Source organism: Maniola hyperantus, chromosome 10 (genome assembly GCF_902806685.2).
Source record: "Maniola hyperantus chromosome 10, iAphHyp1.2, whole genome shotgun sequence".
NCBI lineage: Eukaryota > Metazoa > Arthropoda > Insecta > Lepidoptera > Nymphalidae > Maniola > Maniola hyperantus.
Window position 1 is genome coordinate 7026205 of NC_048545.1, and position 22810 is coordinate 7049014.

Sequence of the window (22810 nt, forward strand, 5' to 3'; positions counted from 1 at the left end):
AAAATATTTTACTACTGCTAGTAGCTAGGATTAATATTTTGCTGTTGCTAGTCAGCGAAATACTTGACTCGACTAACTAAGCCTTAACCTCTCGAGGTAGAGTTCGTGCGGGAAATTACTAGTTTATTGAGCGTAGAAATTATACGGTTATCATGTTTATTAGAACGAGTGAATAGATTATATCCATATTCTTTAACGAGTAAAGTTTAACTCGTATTTAAAAGGAAATTTGTTTAACGGTATTTCAGCTTTATTAGTTTTATATCACAACTATCCTGGGCGTTGTAAATTATACTAAATACTAGTTTATTATTTCGGCCGCGTGGACTACATAAATTTCGAATAACTGTTTTACCCCTTTAGGGAATTAATTTTTAAAAATCCTTTCTTAGTGGATGTCTATAATATCATAATAGCTATCTGCAATTAGCCCGATCCGCCCCATAAGTAGTTTGAGCTGTGTGTTGATAGATCAATCAGTCAATCAGTCAGTCAGCTTTTTCTTTTATATAATATTAAATTCTAAAATTACGCATATTATCTGGTTTGCTTAATTGAGTAAATAGATTATGTGTATAGTACAACAACCTTATCCGTTATTCATTAGATTGTGCTGCTTGCAAATTAAGTTGGCTCTGCTCCAAAATTTAATGTTTTTGATCGAAACTTGGTTTTGTAAAAGATACACAGCGAAGATAAAATCGATAAGATCTGTCGACACCTCTGGGTTTAGGTATATCTATTTAGTTACATACAATTAATTAGTTATTAAATTTTTTTTCCTATTTGGTTACTAATTAGTTAGGTCATGTGTTTGATGTTCAAGCTGCTACGTTAGGTTAGTTAAAAAATCACCTTATGCTTTTTATCCACCCTAAAATAGCCACCCTAGGGACATACTCGGAAACGTAACGTCTATTCATCCGGGGCTGCGTGGATTAACATAATTTGTTTATTATTTTTTAGCCCAGGCTTTCCGAGTATACTTTCCAGAGACCCTATCATCATCATGATGAACCGATGGCGCCGGCTGACTACAGAACACGGGTCTCCTCTCAGAGTGAGAAAGGTTTTGGCCTAGTCTGCCACGCTGGCCAAGTGCGGATTGGCAGACTCACACATCTTTGAGAATATTATGGAGAACTTAGTTTTCTCTTTTAGTGTGGATAAACGGAATAAGCGAAAAAAACTATGCCTAAGAGATCGTTGTCTATACTTCCTTTTTTTTTTCAATACAACGCAAAAAGGAAGTGATTATTTTAATAGTGGGAAGTCATAATCATAAAGTGTTGATGTCGGTTTCATCATTACTGTGATGGACATAAAATTACTTTTCTGATAGAAATCTCTATCAAATGTGGGTAAAATGCTGGAGAGGGCTAAAAGAATTACTAATGTTGAACGTGTTTTTCATAAAATAAAGGTATTCGAATTAGTGACTAATGGTCTGCGTAACATTCTAATATTAATGTTAGGTAATTACGTTAATAAACATGTATTTATATGTAGTACCTACTCGGTAAATGTAAATGTAGGTAAGGTAAATGTAAATGTAGGTAATTAGTTTAACTTTACTGTGTGTTTGTGATTAATTACTTTAAAATTGTGTGCCTCATGTCGTCGGTACCACGATTGTGTACCTGCAGAAAAACTCAACCGAGTTTTACGAATAATAAAAAATATTTAACCCACTATTAGATATTAATGAATCACATCACAATTTCTTTATAACATTTTTGTATAGAAAGTACATAATAATAATTATCTCATTGTATTTTTTTACCAACTATAAGTAATGGAATCTTACTAACATCGCGGTGCTGATAAATCCTTATAAACAAAAATTGTAAATGTCATCGAAATCGTACTTTACTAGTGTATCGTTCAAAGAAACATGAAATTCAAATCGAGGGAATTGGGGGACCCTTTTTTCATGCAGCTACTCGCAATACCAAATATTATGTGTGATCTCAAATAAGAAGTTAAAAGCCTTTTAACGTACGGCGTCGTTGGACAATGACTTTGTCGGGGCGTTATTATTATGTTTTATTCTCCCTCTCAATAACTTATTATTTTATACCTTTTCTTTGTAGAACGTTAGTGACGATATAAACGTAATGTTTTTTACTTGATTGAACACTACTTACTTGTGAGGTGAATATATCTTGTGGATTTTTTAAAAAATCTCGTGGGAAATATTTGTTTTTCCGCGACAAAAATTGGTCTATATTATTCCCCGGGATGCAAGCTATACAGAGTAACCAAACTTTGTCAGAATCAGTTAAACGGATGGACAGTGAAAAGCTAGCAGACAGACAAGCAGGCACACTTTCGCGTTTATATATTATAAATAACTAAATATATTATATATATAATCTAAAACTGAATAAAATTTTCAAAAATAAACATAACTAGATGCCACAGTTCTCACTTTGAAAGTATGTAAAACACTTACAACAATGGTACAATGTTAGAACTTTATTATTAACGCCTTTCATTAAAGGGTTACTGGACTGTAAAATTTCTAATAACGAAAGTTTACGGAGATGGCGTGATAAGTGGGTGTGATAAATTGATGGCTCATTTTATTAGGTACATAGTGAGCAGTGTGGCGGCTGGAAAGCGGGGTTTATGGCTAATATGGCACAAGCAGCTCACAACTTGAAACTTAGTTGCATTTTGCATAAAATCGATAGTCTTGAAGGGTGCTTGTAATAATGAATGCGTCTACTGTGGGAAGTTAGTTACAAAGCTTTCTTGTGATTTTTCTAGAGACATTACACTAGCAGAGTCACTCAGTGGGCGAGGGAAAAAGCTATGCTTTGAGTCTCTCGAAGTGATCAAATCAATTATCAGAAATAAGTAGATGCGTAGGACAACCAGAATAATTGATATAGCTCAACGGGTTGTTACGCTGAAGTGGCAATGGGCAGGGCACATTGTTCGAAAAACCGATAGAGATAGGGTCACAAGGTGTTAGAATGGTGACTTTGCACCGGGAAGCGCAACGTTGCCAGACGTTTTACGGGATAAAAAGTATACTATGTCCGTCTCCAGAATGCAAGCTATCTCTATAAGTACTAAACAGATGTGGTCCGTGATTTCGTTGACGTAGACTTAGGTTTTAAAAATCCCATAAGAATTATTTGTATTTCCGGGGCAAAAGTAGCCTAAGTCCGTTCTCTCTATGTAAGCTAAGCTACGTCAAAAATCGGTTAAACGGATGAGCCGTGAAAAGCTAGCAGACAGACACATTTTCGCATTTATAATATTATGTATGGAAGTACATACACTATGGATAACTGAGTTAAATAGAGCAGTTTGTAGATTCAACGGGTGTAATTTCATAGCTCTAGATTGTGTATGCACAACTGCGTAATCGAATGGTTTGCCCCGACCGGATCCCCTCGAGGCGGGGTCGCAAGGAGCGCTGCCATTATGGCATCAAGCACTACAATATCTGTTCTAGTTATTTACAGGATTGGATGCTCTGCAGCGATTTCATAACTAAATGTATTCAATTATTCTTTGCGAGCCTCACTAATCTAAATATTCCATTTTCTAGCAGTTACATTTTTGTATTTGAAATGTAATGTATTGTTAATCAAACACAACAAAAAAGTTAAATGATACAAAAAAAATATTGTCATAAAAAAACTGATTGTTATCAATAAAATATTAAAACAGTCCCAAACCGAGAACAAAGAAAAATAATGGTAGGTCATCTATAAAGATTTAAAGGACATTTAATAATGAAACGCGGCATTACAGCGGTTCAACAGAAGTTACGTTTAAATATTATATTTGGTTTAATTTATGAGATTTGTTCTCGTTACAAATAAAAAAATTCATCATTTTGTGTATTTATTGTTGGAAAACATTGTTGATTGCGTAGATGTTTGTTTGAAGTCCAGAGATCTTTAGATATTATTTTCAGAACTAAAGTTCTTTCCGAATAATAAAATATTACTTCGGTAACTACTTTCCTTTATTTTGATTTTCCCATAACATTTGGGTAAAATTTCAATCCAGTCATAACTTTCTAATTTGAATTTACAAATTCTGGACAAAATTTTCAAACGAAATACACTTCAAAGAGCTTACGAGTATGAAAGGTATCAAGAGCTGCATAGACGTATGTTGGGTACAGAAAATAGTTCAGTGACAAAAAAATTCGTTGCTTGCAACTGGAGGCCGGCGTCCTGCCCTCCGACGGAAGCTGTCATCACGTGTAAATAGTACGAGAGACGTCCTAGGGAACTATTTGGTACGAATAAAAAATTATCTTAATATATAAAAGGAAAAGGTGACTGACTGACTGACTGACTGATCTATCAACGCACAACTCAAACTACTGGACGGATCGGGCTGAAATTTGGCATGCAGATAACTATTATGACGTAGGCATCCGCTAAGAAAGGAATTTTGAAAATTCAACCCCTAAAGGGGTGAAATAGGGATTTGAAATTTGAATAGTCCACGCAGACGAAGTCGCGAGCATAAGCTAGTACTTAATAATAGAATGCACAGAACGCTTACCTCCTCCTAATCCTCAAGTTCTTTGGACACATTACGAGGAAGAGTGGTACCATTGAACCAGTGGCGTGCACAGGAGTTCAAGCCAGGGTATGCATTTAGGTATGAACTTATTTTACAGCAGGTTATAATGAAAAATAAGCATTGATTTATTACAATGAGGGTAAGCAGTGCGTTTATGCCTCTATGAGCTGCACGCCACTGCATTGAACACCTCGTGGTACAAGGTCGAGTGGAAGGTACAGGTCCACGTGGGCGTTCACCAAATAGGTGGACGGACTTAAGCCGCTCCGTAACGAATACGCCCTGTCTCCCATGTGTGCACGTAATGCCACTAACAGAAGTCGCTGGAGGGTGATCGCACGAGTAGCAGTGAAAATTTCTTAGCCACAACCAATCTGTGAACGATTGAGAAGAAGAAAAAGAAGAAGAATCTCGTACAAACGTATGCGTGCTTATAAGCTCGTATAATACGCGTGAGCTGTGAAAAACGCTAATCCATATTGTTAATGACTGTCTCAGTGGTTCGAGTGAACACGCCTAAATAAGCGCATGTATGCGAAATCGAAACGCGCCGAAACAACAATAGTTTGTATCCACCCTTATATTCGGTGTCAACAGTAAAAACTCGGAAAAGTAGGTAAGCAGAAGACTTTCTTCAAGAAATTGGACATGAAAATGATGTACAGAGTAATTGGAAAACTAAAAAGATTTTCAAAAAAGTCCGTGACAGGTAAGTATTATATTATGTCTGAATGCTAAGATGGAAAAAATATATTTAAAAGGATGTGTACTCATAGATTAATTATTATTGGTCTCGCTCCGTGTATGTGTGTACTATTACATAAATTACTATTTTTGAAGTAAATACTCGTAACTTCGTATTATCGAGAACGTTTTGTCCTTATTTGTACTGTCAAGTTTTCTTTTACGTATTAGACTCGAAGGATATCTGAACACTGTCTCTGAGCTAAATTATGAATAGAACTCCACGATGCCTCTACAAATTTTAAAAACTGGCAGAGTTATATCATATCCGAGCCCGTCAGTTATCCCGCCTTAGTATAAGTGCATAAAGACTTCACCGTACTTCAGCCGAGCGTCCAGATACCTCCGCCTATTATTTTATGCAAAACGAGACTCCACTAGGAATAAATGTGTAATAATTTTGGAAACAATAGAGTTCTGTAGCTCGACGTCTCATATTTTCTGGGCTAGCAGCGGGATCACCGAGATGCAACTGGATAAGAAATGAAAGTTGTAAAGTGTTAGTTTCCATTATTGTAAGTAGGTCGCCGGAATAGTGTTTGCGTACTGTAATATAGCGCCCCGAGGATATTTTGTCATTGCTTTTCTTTGAATGAGTTCAGATGTAGACGAGTTTTTTAAAATATATTCATATTTGCAATTTTTTCGGGTTCTGTACCGAATGGTGCCAACGGGATCCTATTACCAAGCCTGCGCTGCCCGTCCGTCCGTCTGTCTGTCAGCGGGCTGTATCTCGTGAACCGAGGTAGGTACAGAGTTGCACAGAATATGTATATCTGTTGCCGCTATAACAACAAATAATAAAATTTTCAAAATAACCGTTATGAAAACTAAAAAAAATATTAAAAAGTGTTATTTCTTGTACGATGGTACGGAACCCTTAGTGTAAGAGTTCGACTCGCGATTGACCGATTTTTAGTAGACTCTTTGTTGTTTGAGTCTATTAAATCTATAGATTTCTTTTGTTTTATGATTTAGGATAACACTATACAGTATCTAGATATGTGTAGTTACAGTAGTAGATGATCTAGGAATTAATGAAAGACACTATTTTTTTATAAAACGTTTTTATTTTTGGTTTTTTTACATAAACAGCTAACGATAACTATAGTTACGAAGTTAACAAGTGCTTGATTTTATACAATTACTAAGTATAAATTATAATAACCTACGGGTTTATTTTGAAATTATACTAATTATTGTGTTTGGTGCCAACTTTTGGTTAAAAAAATCTAGAGCTGGAGACCTAGTAGGTAATTCTTTTTCTAATCTTGTATATTATAAAATTTATAAATATCTATTAATTTTATTAATATTTATAATATCCAAGATTACAAATAATAATAACTCCTGACTAAGAGCTTGTAATGCGGAAAGATCTGGGAACCCACTGCATTATTATCGCAAGAGAATTCCTGCCAATATACTTAATATGATTAATCGAAATGGGTCATGACTCTCTGCAATGAGGAATACAACTATAAAGAAGAAAGATATAGTTGTTAGCTCCGGATCTACACGTTAGCGCCTCAAGTAGACTTTCGTGAGTCGCGGCCGAAGCGATTGACACGTGTGTTGTGCGTGCGATAGACGCACCGTGGCAAATGCGACAATACTACTTAAATCTAATATTAAAATGTACCAATGATGCCGCTTCCGAGCCCCCTGTAGTCGCGTGTGGCTGCAGTGCGACAGTCGCATGGGTCGATTGCTTCGGTCACGACCAACGAAAGTTGCTTTTTTAATCTTCCCATAAAAATCGGCGTCAAGTAGATCGCACCGCGAGTCAATGCGATCGAGAAATGAGGGAAGGCCGCCTAACACATTCTTGCACTCAACGTCGCATCTTGTCTACTTTCAACCGTAAAAATGGCACCATGGAGCTAATGACATTTCCCTTTTAATAAAAATAAAGAATAGCGAAATGGCAAAATTACAGCAGGAATAATATTTCAGGAATTTCGTTCGGAAATTTTACTAATTTATTACTATTATAATTTATGAGACTGTCTGGACTGTACTGGTTCACAATATTTAAATCATTATTAGAACTACAAAATAAAATTATACAGCATGTCGTTTGTCCTTAACGCAGAACATAAGCAAATAAATTATTTACATTACTATTAATAAAGTAACCGACATAGTTCAAGGGGATGTGTAGGTATCTGAAGTAGCAATGGGCAGGGCACATAGTTTGAAAAACCGACAGACGTTGGGGTCCTAAGGTGCTAGAATGGCGACTTCGCACTGGCGTCGGAAGACTCCACACTAAGTGGACATACGACATCAAACGAGTCGCAGGGAGCCGCTAAATGGCGGTGCAAGAGTCTTGCGGTAAGACCGTGGCGTGTGAAGTTCACCTTACAAGAAACCTAAGCCCAGCAGTCGACGACTATTGGTTGATAATCATGGTGATGATGATATTAGTAATAATAGGACTAGGCAACTAGGTTAAAAAGTCCTACCGTGAGCTTTATGAAAAAAATAGTCTAGATCATCTTACAGAATACCATCATATTTTGTAGAACGTAAATAATAATGCATGTAAATGTAGAGCGTACCTAGTACCTATTTAAACTATGCATGGATTCATGGAATATCACGGATGTTATTTGTTTTGTGGATACGTATTTATTCAGGTCCACCCTTAGGTATATCTTCAACATGATATAGAAACATTTAATATTTATACTACGAATACTAAGCTTGAGCTGGTTTTGCAAAATAAAATACTAGGTACATAAGTGCAATAAATAACAAATCCTTTACTTACTACAAGAAAAAAAATTGAATTAGGTATAATACAAGCATTTAGAAACTGTTCATAATACATAACATTAAACAAAAATGTAGATGTTGATGATAGTTTGTTACAAAAAACGCTGGGATATTTTTGCTATAAATGGGTAGGGTGAATAATGTTACAGTTCAAGGTTAGCAATATTTTAAATAATATTAATTTATAATATTTACATTTGATATTACATAGGTCGCAAAATTTCGATATTAATTCAGATATGGCACAATATTATCGTAAGTCTATCAGTCTTTTATAAAAATACCAATAAATTTACCTCTAACTTTGATAGATTCTAAAAGTTAGGTACAACACATGTTTTTACACCTTAAAAGCCTAGAAAATCGTTTAAATAAGACAGAACATAAATCAGCAATATTTTTTTACGATAAAAAAATTATATTTGTATTCTTAGGAATAGGAATTTTATTTTTGTTAAGAACTAAGCCGATGTTGTTGGTATTTAAATCGTGCGACACGAGTTTTACGATCTACAATCTACACAAAAAAAAAAAAGTGTAAGATCACTTCGTTATCTGTCTGTCTGTCTGTCGTGTCTGTCAGGAAACCTATAGGGTACTTTCCCGTTGACCTACACAGGTAACAGGTAGTTAGGTCTTATACCACAAGAAAAGGATAAAATCTGAAAACCGTGAAATTGTGGTTACATCACAAAAAAATGTGCACATGAACTAATAATATTATTAGTATTTTCAATTTTCAAAGACAGATAACTATACCAAGTGGGATATCATGTGAAAAGGTTTTATATGTACATTCAAAAACAGATTTTTATTTATTTTTATGCCCAATAGTTTTTGATTAATAGTGCAAAATGTCAATAAATACGAATGTAGTACGGAACCCTCGGTGTGCGAGTTTGACTGGTACTTGGCTGGTTTTTTATTTAAATATTAAATAATTGAAAGCTTAGAACCAATTTGAAATAGGTAGGTACGTACTAATTAAAGAAAAACATAAAATAACTCTTAAGTTATACCTAAGTAGAGAAGTACCAAAATTTGCTTCGTTGAAAATCGTTTCAAGTTATAATCACCTAGGAAATTCCATTTGACTTGTATTCAAAGTTACACATTGCACATAGGTGTACAGGTTGGCTTTTACTTTACCGAAATACTCGGTTGCGAACTGGGATACGAGAAAAGTTATATTTGATGTTAGGTAATACTGCCTGTAGACGATGGGCCTAGAATGTTGGCCTAACTATCGACCTATACGCCAACGCAAGTTTGCCAACGTTAGCTTACAATTTAAATAAGTTTGGTCACTTTGAATTGATTCGCATTTAACTTTAATCGAGTGGCCATAGTAAATACCAACTTTTGCAGTGAGATAAACCGAGCTTATCAGTTGCAATATTATATGAGCCAATAATTCAGATGGTTTATCTATACGTTACTTTAATACTTTTTATATAATCTATTATCTATAGCTCAAATCATAAAAACAAACAATCAGTAGGTTGTCAAAATATTCGACTTATTTTACTACACAATCATCTATTTTCAACTTTTTTACACTGTAACAACTGCTATTTTAAATTTCACTGTCTGATTTAATTATTTATTAGTTCATTTCAATAGTCAATTGGCACTACAAAACTCCGGTGAAGCTCTTAATTGCATGTCAACTAATAAGCGCCATTGCCAGTAGATATGATGGGTGAATGAAGCGACGAATAGTCGACGAGCTCGACGACTGGGTTGATTCATAATCTGCAACAAATAAAACAATCCCTTACTAATGCAAAATACACAGCTTTTATAGTAATAATATACCAGAAGTGCGATTGCGTAAGTTTTAACCATCATGGCAAATCTAAGCGATTGGTCATAAATGGTAAAACCGAATTCGAATTGCGTAAATTGTATCATCATATGAAGACCTACTGGTGACCGGTGACTTAAAAATTTTTCATTAGAATCGCGTTTTATTATACAAATAGCATTAGTGAAAGTCAATATTTTTTGTTTTTAAGAATTATGTCGGACACAAAAACAATGCAACTTAAAAGTTAACTTATTAATTTCATCATAAAAATTACCTTTCATACTTAAAACATTGAATTCTAACGTTATTATTATATAATGCATTTGCAATAACTAAACGCTTTGAACGAATGAATAGTCGAGTTTACTGCTATTCGACAATAGGTGGCGTTAGTGGACTTATTTTTTCCTATGTTTTTCCTCTTAGATTATGCTTTTTCCTGTAAGTCTACGTTTCAAGTGTCAATTAAGTGACAAGTGACAGTGGTGTCAATGTCAGTAATGACAAATTACGAATTTTACGAGAACAAATTACAATAACAAATTAGACAAAATTCTCAGTTCGATATCTATTCCATAATTTCCATACGTTAATAAAATTAAGAAGTCTCCGGCAGAGAAATGCCTATAAGCACTCTGGCCTACTAGAAGCCAACGAGGGGAACGTGGGGGCACAAAGTTATGAGAAGCAACGCCTTGAAATTGCTTGGATATCAAATGGAGATTGCAGAACAGGCACTGAAGAAGTTGTAAAGGCATTATCCTTAACCCTAGAACCCTACTTGGTTTACTATGAACAGCCCAGAGTGTTATCGGAGCCTCAATAGCTCAACGGTTCGAGGAGCCGACTGAAATCCGAAAGGTCGCCGGTTCAAACCCCACCCATTGCACTATTGTCGTACCTACTCCTAGCACAAGCTTTACGCTTAGTTGGAAAGAAAAGGGGATTATTAGTCACCATAATAAACTTGCTAACATTCTTTATAAAAATAAATCAAAAATCAAATGTTAAGTTTTCTCACATTAAGACTTTTTGAGTTATTTATAGCATATAAGTAGGCAAATAATTTATTATTTACTATGTGTTCATAATTAGTAATCTTTGATCAAGAGCGGTGATAGTGTAGTGCTTAAGATGTCTGCCTCCAATGTGATAAACCAGTGATGAGTTGATGATGAGTTGTGTGCCGTGTTAAAATTGACTGTGATTCACATTCAACATTTTAGCATATTATAAGTAGGTAAAATTTTCCTATGTTTATCATAAGTAAACAGATAAACCCAACTAAAACCCAAAGAAATACCTAATAATACCAAACGGGTGGGGCTGAGTAGCTAGTAGGTTCCTAATCATCTGTCGCTTATCCTATATTTTTATTATTTGTAATAGTTGTAGACAATAAAGATGTTTAATATCGTAATTTACATACTTTTTATTTTATGAACAGAATTTTCTCCTCTTTCATTTGATATCCTACTTACCTACTCATTACAATAGCAAAAAAATTTTCAGAGACCTACTATTTAGGGTTCCAAAAGAAAAAAACCGGCCAAGTTCGAGTCAGGCTCGCGCACCGAGGGTTTTGTACTAGTATTTTTTCGACATTTTGCACGATAAATGAAAAACTGATGCATAAAAATCTGTTTTAGAATGCACCAGTGAAGCCCTTTCATATGATACCCCACTTGATATAGTTATCTTACTTTGAAAATTGTTAACACTAATTACCTATTTGTTCATGACCACAATTTTTTTGTGTGATGTAACCACAAATTCACGGTTTTCAGATTGTTCCCCTTATGTTTGCTATAAGACCTATCTACCTGCCAAATTTTATGATTCTAGGTCAACGGGAAGTACCCTGTAAGTTTCTTGACAGACAGACAACAAAGTAATCCTATAAGGATTCTGTTTTTCCTTTTGAGGTACAGAACCTTAAAAAGAATCTCTATCAAGAAAAGGGAATCAAAACCTACAGGGTACTTCCCGTTGACCTAGAATCATGTTTTTCCTTTTGAGGTACAGAACCTTAAAAAGAATCTCTATCAAGAAAAGGGAATCAAAACCTACAGGGTACTTCCCGTTGACCTAGAATCATAACCACAAATTTCATGGTTTCTGGATTTTTTCCTTTACTTGTAGTATAAGACCTACCTACCTGCCAAATTTCATGATTTTAGGTCAACGGGAAGTACCCTATACTTAGGTTTTCTTGGCAGACATGACTATTCTATTCTAATTTTTCTTATTTTCATCAATACGTACCTACCTACTATAATATAAGACCAATATTTTAGCGTTTAGTTAGTACAGCCGGGACAGATAGTATTTATAATAAGACCAATACTTTGAACTCTGTAGAGATACGTGTAGATCTCTGCCTTGGCTGCAAGTATGGGTGTGAGTTCGTCGACAAGTTGCTGGAACAGTGGCAAAGATAGCCTGTAATTGTCCACAAATTCCCCTTCTGGGATGTGGCAGGGGCTTTCGGCAGCTGGGAACTCCTCATTCCCATTCTCAGCATGTATGGGTGAGCTATTTTCACAATTACAATTAGGTAGGTACTTAACAAGATAAAGTAAAAAGTTAAACAGCTAGGTACCTACTCTTAAGAAATAGGTAAGTAGATAGGTACCTAAATATAGCTACCCTGGGGTCTAATCAACTAAGTAAAACTCTCTCCAATGTATGAAATGAATAGATTTAATTGCAAAAAACACTCACCAAATATTTACACGGTTTAAACCTATGATGAAACAGAAAACTTACTTACTAAAACATAGCAATTAATTAAATAAAACTGTAACTAGGTTCCTACCTAACTGATTAAACTGGCATGGCCAAATAAACAGAATTAATTGCATAGGTACCTACTTAATATTGTACTAACGAATCGATTGAGACCACATTTATCAAAATCGGCTCAGTAGTTTAGGAACATAAGTACTTAAATACAAACATCTAGGTACAAAGACTGCTAAAATCATATCCTTACCTTTTTGCTTTGCCGTAATAATAATAATATTAAAGCCCTTTATTTACTGAACTTAAAAATACTTAATAGAGTTTTAATAAGTACCTAGGTATCGTTCCTACCTACCTAGGTAGTAGATAGGTATAACTAGTACAGTACATTCATTAATAACATAAATAAAAAATGCTTTATCATTATTATTGGTAGGTACTTAATAACATTGCCCTTGAAACCTGTTACATTACTATTTCCTAAATATTTTAACACTAGCTGATCCCCGCGGCTTCGCCCGCGTAGATTTAGGTTTTTAAAGATCCCGTATAGCCTATGTCACTCAGGAATAATGTAGCTTTCTACTGGTGAAAGAATTTTTAAAATCGGTTCAGTAGTTCTAAAGATTACCCCCTACAAACAAACTTAACGACATTACCTCTTTATATAATAAATACAACGGGCCGTGCAGCAGAAATCGTAATATTTTAATTTCGCCATAACTTCAAAACCAAACGTCCAATTTTAATCATTCAAAGACCAAATATTATCTCCATAAACTGTTCTTAGTGATGAAATCATTTATTTTGATAAGGATTAATAGCATGAGTAAAATAAACGCGTTTAAATGTAGTCCAAAAAAAATTCAAGATTTTTAAATAAAAAAATGGTTGCTGTGCCTCACTCGACATAGATGGGTATAGTGTGTCGCGGACTTTTTTGTAGATGTTTATAAGATCTACAATTAATTAGAACATTTTATGGTTCTATCTTTTATAGTTTAGGCAGCGTACGCAAAATAAGTAACTTTTCTAGTTGATTTTTTACACCTTGTGTCCGAAAAACCCAAATATCTTACGGAACCCTATTTTTTTCCAAAATAAAATATAGCCTATGTTACTCGTGGATAATGTAGCTTTCGAATGGTGAAAGAATTTTTAAAATCGGTCCAGTAGTTTTTGAGCCTATTCAGTACAAACAAACAAACAAACAAACAAAGTTTTCCTCTTTATAATATTATATTATATATTATATATTATATATTATAGTATTATATTTTAACATAAATGTACCTACCTACTTTTACTTATTAGTAAGTATATTTTTGCTATTATATGTAGTAATAATGCATACTTCTTTTTCTCGTTTATTTTATCTTCAGTATTTCTATATATATAAAAAATATAAGTACCTATTAGGTAGCTACTTTCCTTTAAGTATAACATTCTAGAATTTTAGTCTTTGACAATGTTTTTTCTTAAATGATAGTAGATAGTTGGGTAGGTCCTTATAACATTCTATTAAATAATAAAAGATGTAAGTAGCTATTTTCATTCTTTTTGACTGGAATATGGAAACCAAGGTAAATTAAATTGTTGAATAAATGATCAAATTAAAAGTTGTAAATAATATTCATTCTTATGTAGGTACTTGTCTAGTGTAGTGTAGAATGCAAATAAACAATTCATTTTTACTAACTTATATTATTGATATTGTATCCAAGGAAGTAGGTTCTTTTAATAATGAAAATGTAGGTATGTAAGGTTGTGTCTGCCAATCCGCAGTTGGCCAGCGTAGTGGACTATGGCCAGACTCTTCTCATACTGAGAGGAAACCTGTGCTCCGTGGTGAGCCGGCTATGAGTTGATCATGATGATGTTTTAAGTAGGTAGTTAGGTATAGTCTATACAAAATGACACCATTTTAACTCTATGAGTCAACTTTCACCTCAAAGTGTGGTACCTTTGACATGAAATTTGACACATAAAGTTAAAATGGCGCGTAAGGAGTTAAATTTTATACCATTAAACCATTTAATGTTTATAATAAAGTAAGCTATTTTACATAACATAAAATACTACATTAAATAAACAAACAAAAATTTAATTACCTACAAAACTCAGGTACCTATTAGATTTGAGTAGGTAGGTACATACATAAGTACCTACAACATAATTATACCTAAGCCAATTTAAACTTAAAACAATCTGTCTGTAATCAGTCGAGTTCTTTTCTAAGGTAATCAGTGAACAAATTACTTAAATGCTAATTTGTTTCCAGTAGATACCTAGGTAGATACCGTTTAGCTGTGCAGTACACCCTAGGCCCTAGGGTGTGAGGCCTCCTTCAGGTGTTTTCTGTGTCCATTTAACATACGGTACCTACCTAGTCAATCAAAACACCTATGAACTGTATTTACACTGAAGGTTATTGGTCTAACCTCTCAGGGTGACCAGCCGGATTGAGAGGCGTCGATACCTAGTGGTTTTCTAGCATCTAGCATCACTAAATTATTATCACTAGTTGTAGTTTAGCTAGGTACTTAGGTATGCAATGAATTATTAAGTACCTTTTATTGCAATAATAACGTAAATTTTTGTTTTAAAACACTTTTTGATAAAGAGCTGTGTTAATTTGTGCACTGTTGAGCCTTCGGCTTTGCCGTAGTCGAGTAAAAAGGTACAAAATTTACCGCGGTGAAGTAGGAATTGGCTTAAAAAAGTTAGATAATTATATTTAAAACCTATATTAAGACCATTGTCATAGGTCTCGAGTCACAGTTATTATTTGACATAAGCAATGGCCTCAAAAAAGTTACACAATCGAAATTAGCTGTCAAATCTTATCAAATCATTCACTCAATGGTCTAAAAACCAATCTCATAACCATGTAATGACTAAACAATCATGAACACCTTACACAATTCGAAATTGTCGTTTGACAACTGAAATCGTCTGTTTACGCCATGAAATGAATACCATTTCCATGGTAATTTTTTACACAATCGCACCTCTGCTTAGATAGTTTAAGCCATACGTATTCCAGCCATCATTAAACTCCTTGGGATGGTAATCTTTTTCAAACAAGTACTAATCGATGATATTCAATTTTCCCGAAAACACTGTACTTGGTTTATATATATACCTATTGGTTTTGATTTTATTTAGAAATTTAAACATACCTAAATCTTACTTGGTTTATATATATATTGGTTTTGATTTTATTTAGAAATTTAAACATACCTAAATCTTTCCATTCTTCAACTTCATAATCTCCAATTACTCTATTTTCCGCAGAACTATCCCTCCAACGATTCTTTTGTTTACCTTAAAAGAAAATTAATTACATAAAACAATAAGAACACAGTAACATCCCGTTGTAACAATTTGGAACAAAAGAGGCTTTTCAGTATGAACACAATCGTAAAGAATGTAGAGGAAACCCGAAATCTGTAACAATAAAAACGTACATTGGAAGTCAAAGAGCAAACAAAATCGTTTTTCCCACAATAATATTACTAACGACCCAATTGTACGGAAGCATTGGGCTACGGTGGGGAAGGCAATAAATACAGAATTCACTGAAGACCTTTCTCGATCGGGTACAGGTCGACGATGAATGTATAAACAGCACGTGGGGCAACAGAAGTTTGACTGCTATTGCCCTTCTGATCGTGGTTTACGTGGCTATATTGAATTTACAAATTTTCCAATAAGCAGTTGTAGAAAGGGGAACTGAGATGAACCTGAAAAATTAATTTCAAATCTGATCCCGAAAGGGTTTTACTGGGCCCTCAACCTTATTTGAAATTACTTATTCAAGAGAATATTTTTCTTATTTTCGTCTTGTCGAGCTATATCTATTTTATTATTTTTTGCTGTGACGGATAAATGCTTCATTAAGATAGTTACCTTTTTTCCTCTGAGGAAATGTCGGGACATAATTAACAGTCGTGCTCGTTGTGGACGGCGCTGGTATTTCTAAACAAACCAAAATAATATAATGCGTCGTAATCAATTATTTACTATTCTGTGACATTTTATTATATCAGTCTTCAACAATTTATTTCAAAGTAGCTGATGCCCGCGACATCGTCCGCGTGGAGTTAGGTTTTTTAACCGACTTCAAAAAAAGGAGGAGGTTCTCAATTCGTCGGAATCTTTTTTTTTTTTTTTTTTTTTTTTTTTTTTTTATTTTTTATGTATGTTCCCCGATTACTCAAAAACGCCTGGACCGATTTTGAAAATTCTTTTTTTGTTTGAAAGGGTATACTTCAAAGTTGGTCCCATTTCAATTTGGTGAAGATCTGATGAACATCTTCGAAGATAGATACTGGAACTCCTCAACGGATAAGAGTAAATTGCTCGCGATCAGTGTAACAGCTTAGTAAACAGTAGATTTTTAACCAGTCATAGCATAATTTTATGGGGCCACTAAAAATTGTGAAATAAAAATTTTTTACAAAAAAAATAAAAACCGACTTCGTTACATAAACACTAAAAATTGAAAAATAATTTAATTTATTACCGAATATATTATGTATACAAGAGTTAATATAGTTCCATAATAATATTTTTTGGGGTCGGTGGAGTTAGGTTATTAAAAATCCCGTGGGAACTCTTTGATTTTCCGGGATAAAAAGTAGCCTATGTCCTTCCCTGGGATATAAGCTAACTCTGGACCAAATTTCATCACACACATTTCGCATTTCTAATATTAGTATGGATTAAGAATCAGTAAATAAATGATTTGATTTAATTTGATTTGAAAAAATACAATCGTGCATAGAGATCATTGATAAATTATTTATCATATTAGTGCTTTTTAGGGTTCCGTATCTCAAAAGAAAAAAACGGAACCCTAATAGGATCACTTTGTTGTCTGTCTGTCTGTCAAGAAACCTTTAGGGTAGATGCATTTGACGATGATTCAAAGGTAGGTACCTACTTGTAAAAGTTGCTAAGCTAAGTTGCTTGCTTGATGCCTATTTATTCTTGATTTGTATGCCATTATAAACTTAATAGTATTGTGTTTAAATTCAGCTAAAGAGTTTAGGTCATAGAGCACGTTAATCAGAAGATTTTGTTAGATAGAGCCTTTTTAGCAAAAATAAAAAAAAAACAAAAATGTTTCTTACCATCCAGTCGTATGAGCCCATCTGTCTCTCCAAGAGAATTCTTCGCAACGCAGCGGTAAGAAGAGAAATCTCTAGACGACACTTTGCGTATAGTGAGCTTCATTTTCCGGCTATAACCGTCGTCATTTAACGCTGTAGTGTACTTGTTTCCTGCAAACATTATAGCTCGTTTAAAATAAATTACAACATGGAGCTCTTTAATTTATATTCGCAAATTATGAGCCTAAAATTACAAAATACCCGTAGATAATGTTTTAAAATTAGAACTCGCACACTCAAACATTTCCACGCGGTAACTTTCTATGCTGCGATTTTATAACAATATGGAAATTTTAGTGTGATTTTAAATCCCCACGATTAATAACTACCTATAGGTATGTTGTTTGTACTTTACACACTAAATATTTTATACAAGGTAATGTAACTAAAATTAATTTGATATAAAGTTACCTCATTTATTTAATATGTACCTATATGGCTATATTTAGGATTTCCCTTTATTTCATTCATGGGAATTTAGGTTTTTTTAAATCCAGTTGAAATTTTCAAAAATCTTTAATGAGAAGAAGCTAAATTAAAAAGGCAAAATGTGAAATCTCAGATTTCTGGCTGGTCCAAGCATATTGAGCTGTACATAGTTCACTCTAGCACATTGATAAGTCAATCCAACTGACACACAAATGTGATATTTTGCATTTGGGTTTCCTTTATAATATGGATAGACCTCCACTAGGAAAGGAATTTCCTAAATTCCACCCGAACGAAACCGGGGTGTTTATCACTAACCGGATATAATCATGTCCCCGCGGTCCGTAGTCCAGTAGTTGATAGAGGAGGGGTAGGCTTCCGTGTGACACTCCAGCGTTACGTCCTGCCCTACATATGCAGCCTCCAACTGATTCGGGATCGATAGCATTGGCGGAACTGCATACAAACATTTAAAAAGACATTTACCATTGATATTATAAGTAAAAAGATACGTTATATACATATAGAATAGAATAGAAGAGAATAGATTTTTATTCAAATAAACTTACACTAGTGCTTTTGAATCGTCAACTAGTTTAATTTACCACTGGTTCGGAATGCCGTTCCTACCGAGAAGAACCAGCAATAAACTCGGCGGTAGCTCTTTTCAAGAGCTCAATTTACAATATTATTATACCATACTGTACAAGCAATTGCAGCCCCGTGCATTGCTGGAGCGAGTCAATTCCAAGCTTTCTTACCATTTACATAGTCTTCGACTGTACCGTACGGGGAGCGACTGTATATCTAAAGTGAAGACTTAAAACTACGACACTTGGGTCACATTACAGCTATTTTTTATTCACGTGCGTTAATCATCACCAAGAATGAATTTTATGACATGCATTAAATATGAACGTAACATGCCTTAATGGTAAACTGGAAACAGTGTGAAACTTCCCAGATAAAATTAATTTAAAAAAAATACTCAATTACTTCTTCTTAATTGTACCTACAAAGTCGCATATTAAGCAAATAGTAAACAGTTGTTCCAACTTTTGTAATGCTGAAAAATGATTCATTAATTTCAGTAAATTAAGGTACATAGGTAAGTGCGTCGTATTTTCTCCGAGAAGAACCTTGAACATAAGCCATTAATGTAAATAACGCTTATCTCCGTTTATAATCAGGGCTATACAAATGGCCATATTACTGAGCACATTTCATCACGGCTGTTGTAATGAAATTTGGAGGCGAATTCATAAGAAAATCTCATTGGTTAATCGAGCGTAAATTACGTGAACATTTTACGTGTCTTATAAGAAATGCAGAGCGAATGTGCCGAGATACGGAATGTGAATTAGGGGTAAGGAAATCGTCTCATTGCCTTTCGGGAGGCGGAGGCGACGGAGCGGGAGCGGTAGGTACGGGAACAGATAGCCTGTAGCCATTATCGCGTCCGGGCCGTATTCACGTCAGCATAATGCTCTAATTGGGCGCAATTATGGCCGCTCTAGTGGAAGCCTCCGTCAGGTAGACGCGCTCTGTCCTCGTAAATACTCGTTAACGACTCCCGTTCCAAGAAAAATAATTTTTCTGAACGCTGACTACCGACGAACGAAAACGATGTGTACGGGCACGTACTTACGATGCAGTAGGAAGAATTTCAGGACGAGTTAATAGGGCGACAAAAATTTCTCGGCGGATACTTTAAATATGCAATGAGGTATTTTAGAAAACATAATCACTACCCATATATAATGCAAAAGTGTGTTTGTTTGTTGGTTTGTCCTTCAGTCACGTCGCAACAGATAACGGATCGACGTGATTTTTTGCATGGGTAGGTATAGTTAAAGACCTAACGAGTGAAATGGCTACTTTTTATCCCGGAAAATCAAGGAGTTCCCACAGGATTTTTAAATACCTAAATCCATGCGGACTTGACTAATATTTTGTCCTTCTTACAAAACTTCTTAAGTTTATGGTTTCGACAATTCTCAAATCTACCGGAACCTTGAGCCTGTAATATATTACACAATATATTACAGTAATTTACAAAAGTATGCTGTTAATCCCGTTCAAGAATTGTAGTTAATCAATATTAATCAGGATAAAATTTTAAATGCCATTTACACTCACTGTGCACTGACGGAATAGTAACAGCTCAGACAGATATATTCTATTTTCACAAGCCGTAGACTAATTTGCACGTGTTACATCCAATTTGGAACTTTAATTGACACTGAGTACGTTAGTTCACAAAGTAACATGAGATAGCGAAAACAATTGACATATTATACCTTCCTACATATGCGGTGTAAATTCAGCTAAATTCTGCGCTGTATTCCATTTGCCTTAATTATCTTTCGCTTGTCATTTTAATTTAGAGCAGCATGTCACTATTTTGACAGTGGTTGTGATAAACTATTTTATTACTATCGATAACCAGTGATATAATTAGACATCGAATTAAAATGTAGTACCGTTTATTTTGTAATAGCTAGTTATGTAATTTTATTACTATCAAAGTTCTGTTTTTGGACTAATATAAAATGATTCGAACCTTGCGGCTCTATGGATATCGGGCCAGGAGCCCAGATCCAGCTGTATGTTTTTTAAATGAATGATTCATTTATATTTGACGTAGTCTTAATTAGGGTTAGATACCTACTACGCTTATAGAAGGTAACAGCATCATAACATTTCATGCCTCGATGTACCTACATAATAAGACTTTGGTCCCAGCTTTTCATAAATCATATTTTCGGCACTTTAGTGAAGGTTCTGAGATAAAACCATCATTATACAATTACAGGTAACATGCGGGTCGCATTGTTACGCAACTGGATTTGTAGTGATTAAAGTAATAATATATTAAGTATATTAAAAATAATAACTATGATAATATAATAACATTACTTATATATTTATAATAAATAAAAATGTAACAAATTTTGTATTGTGATTGTGATACACTAATAATTATTAACTGCGATTCTACTTTCATGAATGAAATAATCGTTTGCCCTTAATAAAAATAAATCAAAGGGAACTATCGGATTGTTTTCTATATTTGAATTTCAAACTTACATTGCACCATAAGGACGACTCGTTTGCTGATCGATGGTGGGACGCCATTGGAAGCAATACATAGATACGCTCCCATGTGAAGACGTGATACTTTGGATATTGTTAGATTTTCCCCGTCCACTACGTTGACTGAAAAATAAAGTTCCTTTAAGCTTTTTCGTAGATGAACTAGGTTGACAAGTAGTTCAATAATAAAACCCCACAAAAACAATAATAGCGAGATTCCGTATCCCAATTCAACCTTAAAGTGTATTCAGGCTATTTGAAGATTGTATGAGTTGGTTGTATTGTACAAAACAATTGGTACAAGTTGTCATTTCAAGAGAAGGTCGCTCGATGTCCCAAACCACTGGCTTCAGACATTCTGTACTCGCTAGGAAATTTCAAACTCGTTTCTTTCAAGAATTCAAATTATTCGCAACGATCTTATACCTAGGGTATTCCGTTTATTTCATCGAAAATTCATGGTTATTCTCGATGTTTACAAGTAGTTTGCTTCTGTACCTGATTTTTGAGCTTGTATTTTATCGGTATTTTCCTTTTCCCTGTGTTTTGCTTTTCACATGTTGTCAATATAATTATAATACTGGTCGTAATGTACCTTATGTGATTTTCGTCAAATAAAATATGAATCAATTCAGATTTACAACATTCTACAACATTTAACAAAAACCACAGGTAGCCTTATCTTAACTTAATTTATTTACCCCATTCACTGTTACAGTTGAACTCCTGGCCGTCTTCCCGTCTCCACATGACATAGGGTTCAGGGTAGCCGGATGCCCGACAAACCATAGTGACGTTGGTGCCTTCACGGACTACCATATCCGTTGATGTCATATTGTCGATAATCGCAGGTGGCACTAAAAATATTAAATTATTGTCGACTGGATAGTAATATTATACATAATAATAATTGTGATCGAAACTTAACCGTAATAAAAAAACTGACTTGTTTCCGCAGCTATCTATTTTATGGTAAAATATTATTTTGGCCTTCACCGTGTCTTTGCGTGTCAGAATGATATTACGGTCGACAATTTTTACCTGTATTTGTAAGTATTTTAGACGACATCCATAAAGTAGTAGATTGTAGATAATCGCACCCTAACTTTCGCTTACATTTGCCTACTAAGTTTAATATCACAAAAACTTTAAATAATACCTAGGAGTAATAATTTTCAAAAATCTAACTTGCCTAACTTAGTGGGTATAAATAAGCGCGCTGAAAGGTAGTAAAATTGTTTTTCTGTCGCTTGGTTTATTTTCATCAAATACCTAGTACTATAATTTAAAGTTTATTTGTACATCCTTTTACATTTGACTATACCTTTACCATTTTTTTGGATATTAGAAGTTAAAGAAACTACCTACAGTACGCGACAGGTCGAGATGGCAATCAGGGTATGAGGCGGGGGCACGCCCCGCACACTCACACTTCACCCGCGCTATCCCACACTGGGTTAGCGGGAGG

General features: G+C 34.5%; 1 protein-coding gene across 1 annotated transcript in view; it reads right to left on the minus strand.

The window, feature by feature from the left end:
• Positions 1-6466: 6466 nt before the first annotated feature.
• LOC117986104 (lachesin-like) overlaps positions 6467-22810 on the minus strand; it is a 56048-nt gene continuing 39704 nt past the window's right edge. The window contains exons 4-10 of the mRNA XM_069501191.1: positions 22044-22199; positions 21337-21465; positions 18565-18702; positions 17779-17928; positions 16553-16621; positions 15884-15967; positions 6467-9840 (exon numbers count right to left, since the gene is read on the minus strand). Of these exons, the coding sequence (XP_069357292.1) occupies positions 9752-9840; positions 15884-15967; positions 16553-16621; positions 17779-17928; positions 18565-18702; positions 21337-21465; positions 22044-22199 (815 nt within the window). The 3' untranslated portion in view covers positions 6467-9751. The remainder of the gene's footprint in view (positions 9841-15883; positions 15968-16552; positions 16622-17778; positions 17929-18564; positions 18703-21336; positions 21466-22043; positions 22200-22810) is intronic.